This window comes from Oryctolagus cuniculus, chromosome 12, assembly GCF_051225735.1.
Source record: "Oryctolagus cuniculus isolate XC-2025 breed Fujian yellow rabbit chromosome 12, ASM5122573v1, whole genome shotgun sequence".
Lineage (NCBI taxonomy): Eukaryota > Metazoa > Chordata > Mammalia > Lagomorpha > Leporidae > Oryctolagus > Oryctolagus cuniculus.
The window spans coordinates 65,593,694-65,606,101 of NC_142878.1; the positions used below are offsets into that span (position 1 = coordinate 65,593,694).

The 12,408-nt window shown below is 41.2% G+C and overlaps 1 protein-coding gene across 4 annotated transcripts in view; it reads right to left on the reverse strand.

Moving 5' to 3' along the window:
* The window catches only part of ZNF106 (zinc finger protein 106), an 86,355-nt gene that overhangs the window by 8,510 nt on the left and 65,437 nt on the right, over window positions 1-12,408 (reverse strand). For 3 of the 4 annotated variants that reach the window (XM_051822463.3, XM_089310138.1, XM_089310139.1), the window contains 6 exons: window positions 8,490-8,606; window positions 4,509-4,700; window positions 3,984-4,046; window positions 2,524-2,643; window positions 1,960-2,031; window positions 768-839 (listed from right to left, as the gene is read on the reverse strand). In XM_051822463.3, the coding sequence (XP_051678423.2) occupies window positions 768-839; window positions 1,960-2,031; window positions 2,524-2,643; window positions 3,984-4,046; window positions 4,509-4,700; window positions 8,490-8,606 (636 nt within the window). Of the gene's footprint in view, window positions 1-767; window positions 840-1,959; window positions 2,032-2,523; window positions 2,644-3,983; window positions 4,047-4,508; window positions 4,701-8,489; window positions 8,674-12,408 lie in introns of all 4 variants that reach the window. The other variant, XR_011380873.2, reaches the window with a different exon arrangement.

Genomic DNA, 12,408 nt, shown 5'->3' on the forward strand with positions numbered 1-12,408 from the left:
ACAAATCTTAAAAAAAAAAAAAGAATTTCACAAATACAATTGTTTATTTGCCTTTTCCTCAAAAATCCAATGAGGACACAAACCAAACCATTAATACTTTTTCTCCCTGAGGACACAGCGCAGAGTACAAAAATAAGCATTCTTTATTTCATGTAGTTCTGTATTGCTGAAATTTTCCTAAGCATGTGCTTTATTTTTTAAAGATTTATTTATTTATTTGAAAAGCAGAGTTACATGGAGAGAGAAGGAGAGGCAGAGAGAGAGGTCTTTCATCTGCTGGTTTACTCCCACAATGACCAGAGCTGTGCTGATCTGAAGCCAGGAGCCAGGAGCTTCTTCTGGGTCTCCCATGTAGGTGCAGGAACCCAAGGACTTGGGCCATTTTCTACTGCTTTCCCAGGCCATAGCAGAGAGCTGGATCGGAAGTGGAGCAGCCCAGACTCGAATTAGCGCCCACATGGGATGCCAGCACTGCAGGCAGCGGCTTTACCCACTACACCACAGTGCCAGCCCTGCATGTACTAATTTTATAATAAATGATAACAAATCACCTAGGAAATATTATCTGAGTAGACATTTCCATGTCTTATAACAGATGTTTTGTTAAAGAACAAAAGCATTTTATGTATACTTTTTAAGAGTAAGCTTCATTGTCCTACAGTGGAAGGCATTAAGTAGCTGCTCAAATGTAAAAATAATAAGCTAAGAATAATGAAGATCTGTAAGTTAGCCTAGAGTCCAGTGAACAGAACAGTTTGACTCCTTACCCAACAGCGGTAATTCTGCATCAGATTTAGCTTCACAGCCTGAATACTGCCATCATAACAGCCAGTATAAATCTGTAGAAAGAGATTTACAATATTAGACTATTAGTGCACACAACTACAAGACACCCTCAAAATAAGAGCTGAAAACTACTTCTAACAGCTATAGGAGAACATGAACTTAAAACAATCAACTTTTCTTTTTTCTTTTTGACAGGCAGAGTGGACAGTGAGAGAGAGAGAGAGAGAGAGAGAGAGAGAGAAAGGTCTTCCTTTGCCGTTGGTTCACCCTCCAATGGCTGCTGCAGCCGGCGCACCGCGCTGATCCGATGGCAGGACCCAGGTACTTATCCTGGTCTCCCATGGGTGCAGGACCCAAGTACTTGGGCCATCCTCCACTGCACTCCCGGGCCACAGCAGAGAGCTGGCCTGGAAGAGGGGCAACCAGGACAGAATCCGGCGCCCCGACCGGGACTAGAACCCGGGGTGCCAGCACCGCAAGGCGGAGGATTAGCCTAGTGAGCTGCGGCGCTGGCCACAATCAACTTTCAAGTACTAGTATGGGAAAGTAATTTCTAGATCTTCTCATCTATACATTTTGAAGCTGCCTTCCTTGGGTATGTGGCTGAGAACAGTGAAAGGGCTCAGAGAAATCCTCTTCTATTTTAACTGGTATAGCTCTGGCTTTTAACAGTGTTATATAATGGGTATCTATATTTCATGGCAAGAAACTGGTCTACTACACAAAGTATGAGAAAACATACATTCTGGTTCAACCCTATTATTTGACAATAAAATAAACCAAGGCTTAGCAGAGTCAAGTGAGTTAGCTTCTACTTTTAGGTCTGCTATAATTATGCCATACTAGCTAAATCTGACACCATTGCAATGTTCTATTTAGATCATGGTATCTCTGCGAAAAGGATCAATTTTTTAAGGAACTTAAGTTTATCTCCTACTTAATACTGGGATTAAATTTTTATTAAAATTATGTTAGCTATTAATAGAAAATGGAATATTCAGCAATGTTAGTTACTTCTCATTATTATTAAGCAAAGAGACAGATATGCAATAATGAGGCATAACAGAAGCAGATGTCACTTCTGGAAGGGACAGGTACCAACACTATTATCAGTATGTAGAATTTTAAGTATATATACTCAAAGACAAATATCTGACCTGACCTTATACTCACCATACTTTTATGGATGGTCATACACATAATCATGTCTTTGTGTCCTCCATAAACTTGCAATCGATCATGAGACTTAGGCAGAAGGAAGAAAAGAATTAAGGTTATTTGTGCTTGTGTTTATTAAGAAGTAGTCACTCAGGGCCTTTTGTGAAGGTTAAAACTATATCTGAGGCACAAAATTGAAACACAGCAGCACTGCGACAAAACTATAATCTGATGGCAATCTTCCTAGTTAGTCCATTCCTCAAAGGGGAAGCCGGTAATTAGAAATAATAAAACCAAACTTCAAATTCCACATAAGGGAAACTAGACAGGTTTCATGAGCCCAGAGTTGCTTTCCAGGAATCATTTAAACTTTGCCACCTGTGAGCTGACCAAGTCTCTTCACTGCAGTGCAACAAGGGTATAATCCATGGGCCAGCTATTTCATAATTATCAGAGTGCTTGTGAAAATGCAGATTCCCAGCCTTACTGTTCCACCCCAGCCTTACTGTAGCAAAAATCAGTACCAAACCAGACAGTCTCCCCAGTTCATTCAAGCAAAATAATGGATCTAAATTATACCTGTAATTCATAGACACGAACAAATTTATCCAGACAGGCAGTCACCATCACTTTTCCCAGAATGTTGACCACAGTCACTGCATGGTTGTGGCCTTTATAGATTCGCACAAGCTCCCCGGTCTATGTCAGAAGAAAGGTAATGGTTATTAGACTGATTTTTAATATTCCTTCCTACTTCTGAGATTTATAAACCTAACTATAAGAAGCACATCTGAGGCTACCTTTACACACACGTAGCTGTATTAACTTTAATAGCCGAAGTTTTCCCACATGCAGTAATTACCTATACAAAACATGTGAAATGGATCCTGACGAAGAGAACTTACTGTCACAGAAAGGGAAGGGCTATAATTCAATCTGCCTATTTTACAGCTTTCAAAGTATAGGCCAAGCATTCCTAATCTGACAATGTGAAATACTCCAAAATCTGAAAATTTTCGATGGCCAACACGATGTCACAGCTGACCTCAGATGATGGATCATAGTCAAAATACAGGTGCACTAAAAATATTATACAAAATAACCTTCACCCTATGTGTATAAGGTATATACAAAACAAATGAATTCTCTGTTGAGATTTGATTCCCATACTCAAGGTCACATTACATTTTTGTAAATTTTCCAAAATCTGCAAAACTGCAGAATCCAAAACACTCCTGAACCCAAGCATATTGAACAGGGGTTTTTCAACCTGTACTTTCACTTTTGTCATCTCACTGCATCTGGACGGCAAGTCCATCAGGTGCGAGTGGACTCAGGTTCACAAATCAGGAACTGAGTTTCAAAGAGCTGCTTCTCTATGACCTGAGCAGTCTCTAAACTGTTTTAACTCATCCTATTTTAAACTACTCATCATATCTATTTTCTAATAGCCTTGGCTGCTCAATTTATCAAAAGTTTAAATGAGGCATTCAAACTAAATCTTACCCTTAATCTGTCCCCCGTTAAAAATGTTAATGATGGGGGCTGGTGCTGTGGCACAGCAGGTTAAAGCCCCAACCTGTAGCACCAGCATCCCATATGGGCAATGGTTTGAGTCCCGCTGCTCTATTTCCAATCCAGCTCCCTGCTAACATGCCTGAAAAAGCAGCAGATGGCCCGGGTGCTTGGGCCTCTGTACCCACGTGGGAGACCTCGAAGAAGCTCTGGGCTCCTGGCTTCAATTTGGCTCAGCTCCAGCCGTTGAAGCCATCTGGGGAGTGAACTAGGGGACGGAAGACCTCTCTTTCTGTGTCTCTACCTCTCTAACTCTTTCAAATAAATGAATAAATCTTAAAAAAAATTAATTACACGAGAATTTCCAATTACTCAGTAATGTCCAAGAGTGTACATTTAGTGATTGTTATGAATCCCTTCACAGGATAAAGGGCTTAATTTAAATTGCAAGAGATCTGAGGAAACATTCAAGCTTTAATTACCATTTTCATTCGACTCCCTTATGCAGCACCAACGTGACTTACGTGAATGTTGTGAGCGTGAACTGACTGATCACTGGAACCGCTGAACACAAGGTCATTCACCACCTTCAAGAGAAAAATCAACAAGTTAGATTATGTGTAAGGTTCTCAGTTTCCTCTGTAACTTGTAAACACATCAGGGAATTTTACCTTCCACTCTATTCTGAGATTAGCATTCACCTTCCCAGACAAATTTTCTCAACTGAAACTTAAGTGCTACCACCAGAAACTCTGGTGAACCAACAATGTATTCTTAGGTTTGTTAATTCTCCAAGGTGATTATGAAGTAGCCTAGAAGAGCATTACAGTAGAACTACATTCTACAACAAAATACATCTGGTTTCTCAGTGAAATGTATTTGAAAAGAGAATATATTGTTTGGTGACCCAGGCATAAAGAAAAGGACTGTAATCACATTGCTCTTTAAAAGATGGCTATGTTCTAAATAATGCATCAGACAACCTGGGAAACACCATTCAAACCCTTCTGCTTGTGCCAGACCACTCTTCTGTCTCACACTATACTTGCCTTCATGCACAGGATGGTTTTGCTATGGCCCTCCAGAGTTCTGAGGAGCAGTCCATTCCGTGCGTCACGTACACTAATGGTGCAGTCGTAAGATCCCACAACCAGCAGTTTTCGGGCACCTTCCTGTGCTGTAGCAAGACAGCTGACTGCCCGAGGGCCATGACATTCAAAGATCTCCAGTCGTTTGTTGTTCTGCAAAACAGGTCACTGTTATATAAAGAAAAAGTAACTTTGCTGGAAAAACTGAAAATCAACCAAAATCAGTATTTTGGTACTAATTCTCAATTCTATGACCTGTACTCAAATTCTCACATCTGCTCCACACCCCTAACTTTCCAACCTCTGCCATGCTCATTTCTTTTTGCTGTGTTCATGACTCTCTATCACTTGATCTAGTGGGGCAAACTCTTAAATTACAGACCAATTTGTAATTTTTTTTTTTTTTTTTGACAGGCAGAGTGGACAGGGAGAGAGAGAGACAGAGAGAAAGGTCTTCCTTTGCCGTTGGTTCACCCTCCAATGGCGCACCGCACTGATCTGAAACCAGGTGTTTCTCCTGGTTTCCCATGCGGGTGCAGGGCCCAAGCACTTGGGCCATCCTCCACTGCACTCCCGGGCCACAGCAGAGAGCTGGACTGGAAGAGGGGCAACCGGGACAGAATCCAGCGCCCCGACCGTGACTAGAACCCGGTGTGCTGGTGCCGCAGGTGGAGGATTAGCCTATTGAGCTGCGGCGCCGGCCTTTGTTTTTTGTTTTTTTTTTTTTTTTCCCCAATTTGTAATTTCAACCCACACTATCCTGAACCTAATTAGAAAACCATTTCATTTTTATGGCCTCTTTCACTTCCCTTAATGATAATAAAGGATCAATGGTTTTCCACACTGTAGTACATTTCCCCTGCCACAGACCCAACAACTCTTCCACTGTATTTTTTAAAAAAATTATAAATAAATGTTTATTTATTTTCATCTACTTTAAAGGCAGAGTGACAGAGCAAGAGTGAGAGTTGAGAGAAAATGGCCACAATAGCAAGGCTGGGCAAGGCCAAAGCAAGGAACTGAGAACTCTATCTGGGTCCCTAACTTGGATGACAGAAACCCAATCACTGGGCCGTTATCTGCTGCTACTCCATTATAAGATCTAGACGTCCTAAGTGACAACTTAACCTGCTGTGCCACAAGGCCTCTTCCACTTTATTTTTGTAGTGTATGTGCTGCCAAAGTAAGCCCATACCACTGTATTTTTGTCAACCAAAATGTATGCAATCTGATTGTCACGATGTTTCCAAAATCCTCTACTGAGAATTACCTCCTAGACCATTTCAGTGAGTCTAAACTCTTCACCTTTTTGTTACTCTGACGTTCTTTTCACTTCTGGTTCTATGACTTCTCACATGACTTCATTCAGTGGGCTACAGATGCCTTTACATCCAAGTGACATGATCATATCCTAAATCCCAAAACATTCTTCTCAGATTTTAGACTAGTTTCCCTCATCTACCAACCAATCTTGTTCTCCAAAGCTTTTTTTTTTTTTTTTTTTTTTTTGACAGATAGAGTTAGGGAGAGAGAGAGACAGAGAGAAAGATCTTCCTTCCGTTGGTTCACCCCCCAAATGGCCGCTATGGCCGGCGCTGCGCCGATCAGAAGCCAGGAGCCAGGAGCTTCCTCCTGGTCTCCCATGTGGGTGCAGGGGCCCAAGCACTTGGGCCACCCTCCACCGCCTTCCCAGGCCACAGCAGAGAGCTGGACTGGAAGAGGAGCAGCCGGGACTAGAACCCAGCACCCATATGGGATGCCGGCGCCACAAGTGGAGGATTAGCAAAGTGAGCCATGGCTCCGGCCCCATCTCCAAAGCTTTTAAAAAGGTATTTAAGGTACATGTATGGAGTACAACTCCCAGAAACTAGGCAGAGAGCAGCAACAGCTGGGCACCTACAGAGCTGAGCAATGACTTCAGCCTTGATGAAGTGTTAGGGACACTACTGAATGATCAGAATTCAGGACCCAGCGGTGGACAAGCCCTAGTAACCAGTCATGGGCAAACTAGAGAAAGCCCAGACCTAACTTTCAAAATTCACATCTAAGCAGATACGCTCAAATTCTAGGTCCCTCTTCTTTAGTACTTTTAAACCATCTAAAGAAGTTGTCTATTTTAATTTCTCATTAGCTTGATTCAAAAGTCTTTTAATTTCTATCTTTAGTTATATTAATTAATCTCACAGAAGAAAATTAGGTAAGCATCAAGTTCTACCCTTCAGAATATTTTTTAAAAGATTTATTTATTTATTTATTTGAAAGGCAGAGGCAGAGAGAGAGAGAGAGAAAGTCTTCCATCTGCTGGTTCACTACCCAAATGGCTGCAACAGACAGAGCTGAGCTGATCTGAAGCCTGAAGCCAGGAGCTTCTTCTGGGTCTCCTACTCAGGTGCAGGGGCCCAAGACTTGGGCCATCTTCTACTGCCTTCCCAGGCCATAGCAGAGAGCTAGATAGCAAGCAAAACAGCTGGGACTTGAACCAGCACCCATATGAGATGCCGGCACTGCAGGCGGAGGCTTAGCCCACTACGCCACAGTGCCAGTCCCCAAAATATTCTCATTCTGCCCTTTCTTTACCACTTCCATTGCCCTAATCCAATCTAATCAGACTACTAGCACTTTGCATCTAGAACACAGAAATTACTCTACTGATCTATTCATATCAAGTGGACCATGTAACTTGACAACTGATTACAGAGGTTCTAGACTCTTATAACAATTTTTTAAAGGCAGAAAGCATGACACTTTATTGCATCTCTTGTATAGCTGTCGCAGTTAACAGGTAACAAATGAATTGACACTGTAATAGTATACAGTAAACACTTTGGGACAGGCATTTGATATAGTGTTTCAACACTGTTTGAGATGCCCACATCCCACACTGGAGTGCCTGGGTTCAAGTCCCAGCTCTGCTTCTCACTAATGTACACTCTGGGAGGCAACAGGTGATAGCTCAAGAAACTTGGATCCCTGCCAGCAACATGGAAGAATCAGACTGAGTTCCTAGCTCGTGGCTTCAGCTTGGTCCAGTCCTGGCTGCTTGTGAACACTTAGGAAGTGAACCATGAATGGGAGATATGTCTGTGTCTGTTTAACTCTCCCAGTCTGCTCTCAAAATAAGTAAAAATAAATTAAAAAACAGTAAACAATCAACACACATGTACCAAAAGAAGATGACCAGAGAATGCGATGCTACAACTAATTAGTAATTGAATCTATGAATTCCACCTCTCAGATTATGTCTTTTACCCACTTCCTTCTTTCCATCCTTAGTCTAATTCTCATCCCCCAGCCTCCCAATGGCTGTCTTGCCTCTACTAATGCCAGTCTTTCCCAGTCTCATCATTTCTCTGGTAACTTTTTCCAAAATACAGATTGAACCAGGTGTCCTCTACTTTAAAGCCGCCCAGATGGAATCCAACTATGTTAACAAAGCATGCAGGGCCATCAAGAATCTCCTAAGCCTTTTCTTGGGCCTAGCATATGACAGATCTCAGTAAAGGCCTGCTCAATCAATGAATTGATCTCTGGGCTAGAAAACAAGGGGGCTACATGGGTTTGTTAAGGCAAAACTCTGACACAGCTCACACTAAATCACTTCCAAACTACACCAATCTCATACTCAAAGGCATTTATATTGTCTTCATGGTAATTCTTCAAATGAGAGACTGGTTTAACCTGTGAGTCATTATTTGGCCTGCAATCCTCACACTTGGTTTTATTTAGTAGTCACATTTTGGTCCTGGCATATCTGCATCTAAGCAGAGAGAATGGAGGATCTTGTTTCACTTATACCAGAAGATAACAATTTTGGAGAAGCAGTTAACTCTGTTGTTTCCTTAAACAAGAAAATTGAAAACTTCCTGCCTGCTACTCATTCCCACATACATATTATTTTTGAAATAGCATAAAAAGTCAGTCTTCTCTCCACCAATCACTAACCTTTATGCTAAAGGTGACCACAGTGCCGTTTGCCAGTCCTGCATAGAGGATTCGCCATCTACTATGGAGGCAGAGAACCCGGTCTTCCAGCTCTAACTGCTCCACACATTCTCGGGTCTGACAAAAGCATACAACATCTAATCAGCAGAGGATAGTGGCAAATGAGATGTGAAAACAATTCCTCCTGAAAGCAAAGTTTAATAATGAAAAAAATATAAATTCTAATAACATTACCCATGTCTCTAATCTAGAAGATACAAGTTTTTCAAAGGGCCCTATGAACTGGGCCTGAGCATATTAAATTAAGTGCCCAAAGATAAAGCTGCATTTGTTACCTGAAAAGGAAAATTGGGATTATAGTTGTGTATTTAGTAAATGCACTAATCAGAAGTGCTTTCCTTAAATGTATTCTTCATTTCAACAGCTTCCAAATGCCTCCTTCAAAATGGGTGCTGAGTTAGCTGATCCATAATTATACAGAAAGCTTTTAACTTCAAGCTCCAACCCCATGTTAGTACGCTCCGGTGTCTGTATATTTAAAAACTTACCTAGTAATGGGTGTGCAGATTTAAGGAGCACTGTGTGATTTGAACTTCAAAAAGTTATATTTAAAAAAAAATTATTTTCATGAATGTCCTAGAACTGGATTAGACTAGTTAATTAGTTCTAACCTAATTATAACTGAGAATAGGGCCACTCAATAAATATAGTGATTAAAGGCTGAAGTGCAGCTTTTTAGAGACAGTTGCTCATAGCTGTTAAAATTTTTAAAATATGGTTGTATATGGATAGGATGGGACAAACTGTGCACAGAATGAGAGCCTCTGGACTATCAAACCTTTGCTCCCTGCTCTGATCCCTCTTTTGTATCCAAGAGTTGTCTATGAAATTATCCAATTCCTTACCTTAAAATTACAAATATAAATGCTGTATATGAAATTATAAATACTGGAGGCAAGGCACTGTGTCATAGTAGGTAAAGTCCCAGCTGTCCCACTTCTGATCCAGCTCCCTGCTAATGGCCTGAGAAAAGTAGAGGAGTATGGCCCAAGCATTTGGGCCTCTGCCACACATATGGGAGACCTGGAAGAAGCTTCTGGCTCCTGCCTGGCTCAGGGCTGGTCACTGCTGACATCTTGGGAGTGAACCAGCATATACAAGTACCCTCTTTCTCTCTGTATCTCTGACTCTCAAATAAGTAAATCTTCAAAAATATATAAAGTACAGGAAAAAAGATTAATTATGTAAAAAACATAAAGACTCATGTCACCTCTGGTTAACCCATGTGAAATCTTTTGTAACTTTATGAAGGAAACTGGATACTATATAGTAATAAAAAAGAACAAATCATTGGTATAACCAATATAGAAAAATTTCAGATATTATGGTGCACTAAAGCTTGATATGAAAGAACACATGCACTACAGTAATCACATAAAGGTTAGGCACAGACAAAAGTAATTTATTATGACAGCAGTCAAAACAATGATTATCTTTTGAGATGTATGTTTAAGACAGAAGTTTTGGTGGATAGACATGGTCTATATTTTGGTCTTGAGGACAGTTACACACACATAAACCCATGAGAAAATTCATCCAGCTGTACACCGAAAATTCGCACATTTTGGGGCCAGTGTTGTACAATGGATTAAGCTGCAACCTGAAACGCTGGCATCCCATACTGGGGTGCTGGTTTGAGCCCTGGCAGCCCTGCTTCAAATCCACCTTCTTGGTAATGCACCTGAGAGGGTGCCTGAGTCCCTGCCACCCATGTGGGAAACTGGGATGGAGTTACTGGCTCCTGGCCCAGCAGGGCCCAGACCTGGCTGTTGTGGCCACGTGGGGAGTAAACCAGGGAATGGAAGATTTCTCCATGTTTCTTTCTCTCTGTCAGTCTATCTTTCAAATTAAAAAACAAAAAAACCACAACTCTTCCTTAATTCTTTTAAAAAAAAATTTGTGGGGCTGGTGTTGTAGTAGCAGGTTAAGCCATTGCCTATGATGTCAACATCCCATATTGGAGAGCAGATTTGAGTCCTAATTACTTAAATTCCAATCCACCTCCCTGATAATGTGCCTGAGAAAGCAGTGAGCATGGCCCAAGTGCTTGGCACCTGCCACCCACTTGGGAGACCCGGAAGAAGCTTTTGGATCTTTGCTTCAGCCTTGGCCCAACATCAGCCATTTAGTACACTTGGGGAGTAAAGCAGTGGATGGAAGATCTCTCTCTCTCTCTTTCTGTCCTCTTCTTTTGTCTCTGTGACTCTGCCTTTCAAATAAATAATATTTTTTAAAAACTTGTGTACATTACTGTCTGAAGTTATATATCAATTCTAAAACACAGTTATGAAATCTATCCCACTAACATATAATCAAGAAACCTTTCTGCTCATTTTATGAGTCAAAATTCTATTGTACTTTTGTTTTAACTTCCACTGATTGGCAACAATAATTTTCTTTTTTTAAAGATTTTATTTATTTGAAAGGCAAAGTTACAGAGAAGCAGATAGAGAGAGACAGAGAGAGGTCTTCCATCTGCTGGGTCACTCCCCAGATGGCCTCAACAGCTGAGCTGGGCCATAGCAGAGAGCTGGATCAGAAGTGGAATAACTGGGACTCAAACCAGCACCCAAATGAGATGCTGGCACTGCAGGCGGTGGCTACCCAATACGCCACGTAACAAAATAGTTCTGCTTTCTCTACAATTTCATATAAAGAGAACATACAGAACAGCACTTTCTACAGCTGGCTTCTGTCACCTTGCATGATGTTTTTGAGATCCATCATGTTACTATCTACACCTATTTTTGGCTTCTTTTTGTTGGTTTTACTCATTAGGTAATTTATTTTTATAGACCCCATTGTATGTACTATCCATTTACTAGTCGCATATATTGACTACCCACACCCCACCCCCAGTTTTTTTTAAACTAGAGTAAATAATGCTGCTATGAAGTCTTTTCTCTCATTCTGGACATTGGTAAATTTATATCTTTTTCTGATGAATTTGTGTGAAGGTTTATCTAGTTTATATTCTCAAAAGAAATTAGCTGTTGGCTTTTTTCCTGGTTTGTCTGTCTTTTATATATAGTTTGTTGCCATTTTGCTCTTTATTATTTCCTTCCTTTTACTAAACTTCAAATTTAACTTTCTCTCCTTTTTATAGTTTCTTAGGCCTTAAACCTTTCTTCTTTTCTAATACAGTCATTTAAAAACACAAATTTCCCATTCAACAATGCTTTAGCTGTGTCGTATCCATGATATGTTGTATTTTCATTTAGTTCAAGATATTTTCTAAGGACCGGCACTATGGTGAAGTGGGTTAAGCCACCGCCTGCGACATGGGCATCCCATACAGGCACTGGTTTGGGTCTCAGCTGATCCATTTCTAATCCAGCTCCTTGCTAATGTACCTGGGAAAGCAATGGAGGATGGCCCAAGTACTTGGGTCCCTGCACTCATGTGGGAGACCCAAAGCTCCTGCCTCCTGGCTTCGGCTTGGTCTAACCTTGGCAGTTGTGGCCATTTAGGGAGTGAACAAGGGAATCGAAGATCTCTCTTTCAAATAAATTAATTTTTTAAATTATTTATTTATTTGACAGGTAGAGTTATAGACAGTGAGAGAGAAAGACAGAGAGAAAGGTCTTCCTTCCGTTGGTTCACTCCCCAAATGGCCGGCACTGTGCCGAAATGAAGCCAGGAGCCAGGTGTTTCTTCCTTGTCTCCCATGCGGGTGCAGGGGCCCAAGCACTTGGGCCATCCTCCACTGCTTTCCCAGGCCACAGCAGAGAACTGGACTGGAAAAGGAGTAAGTGGGACTAGAACCCAGCGTCCATATGGGATGCTGGCGCCGCAGGCGGAGGATTAGCCAAGTGAGCCACAGCACCGGCCCCAAATAAATAAATCTTAATAATAATAA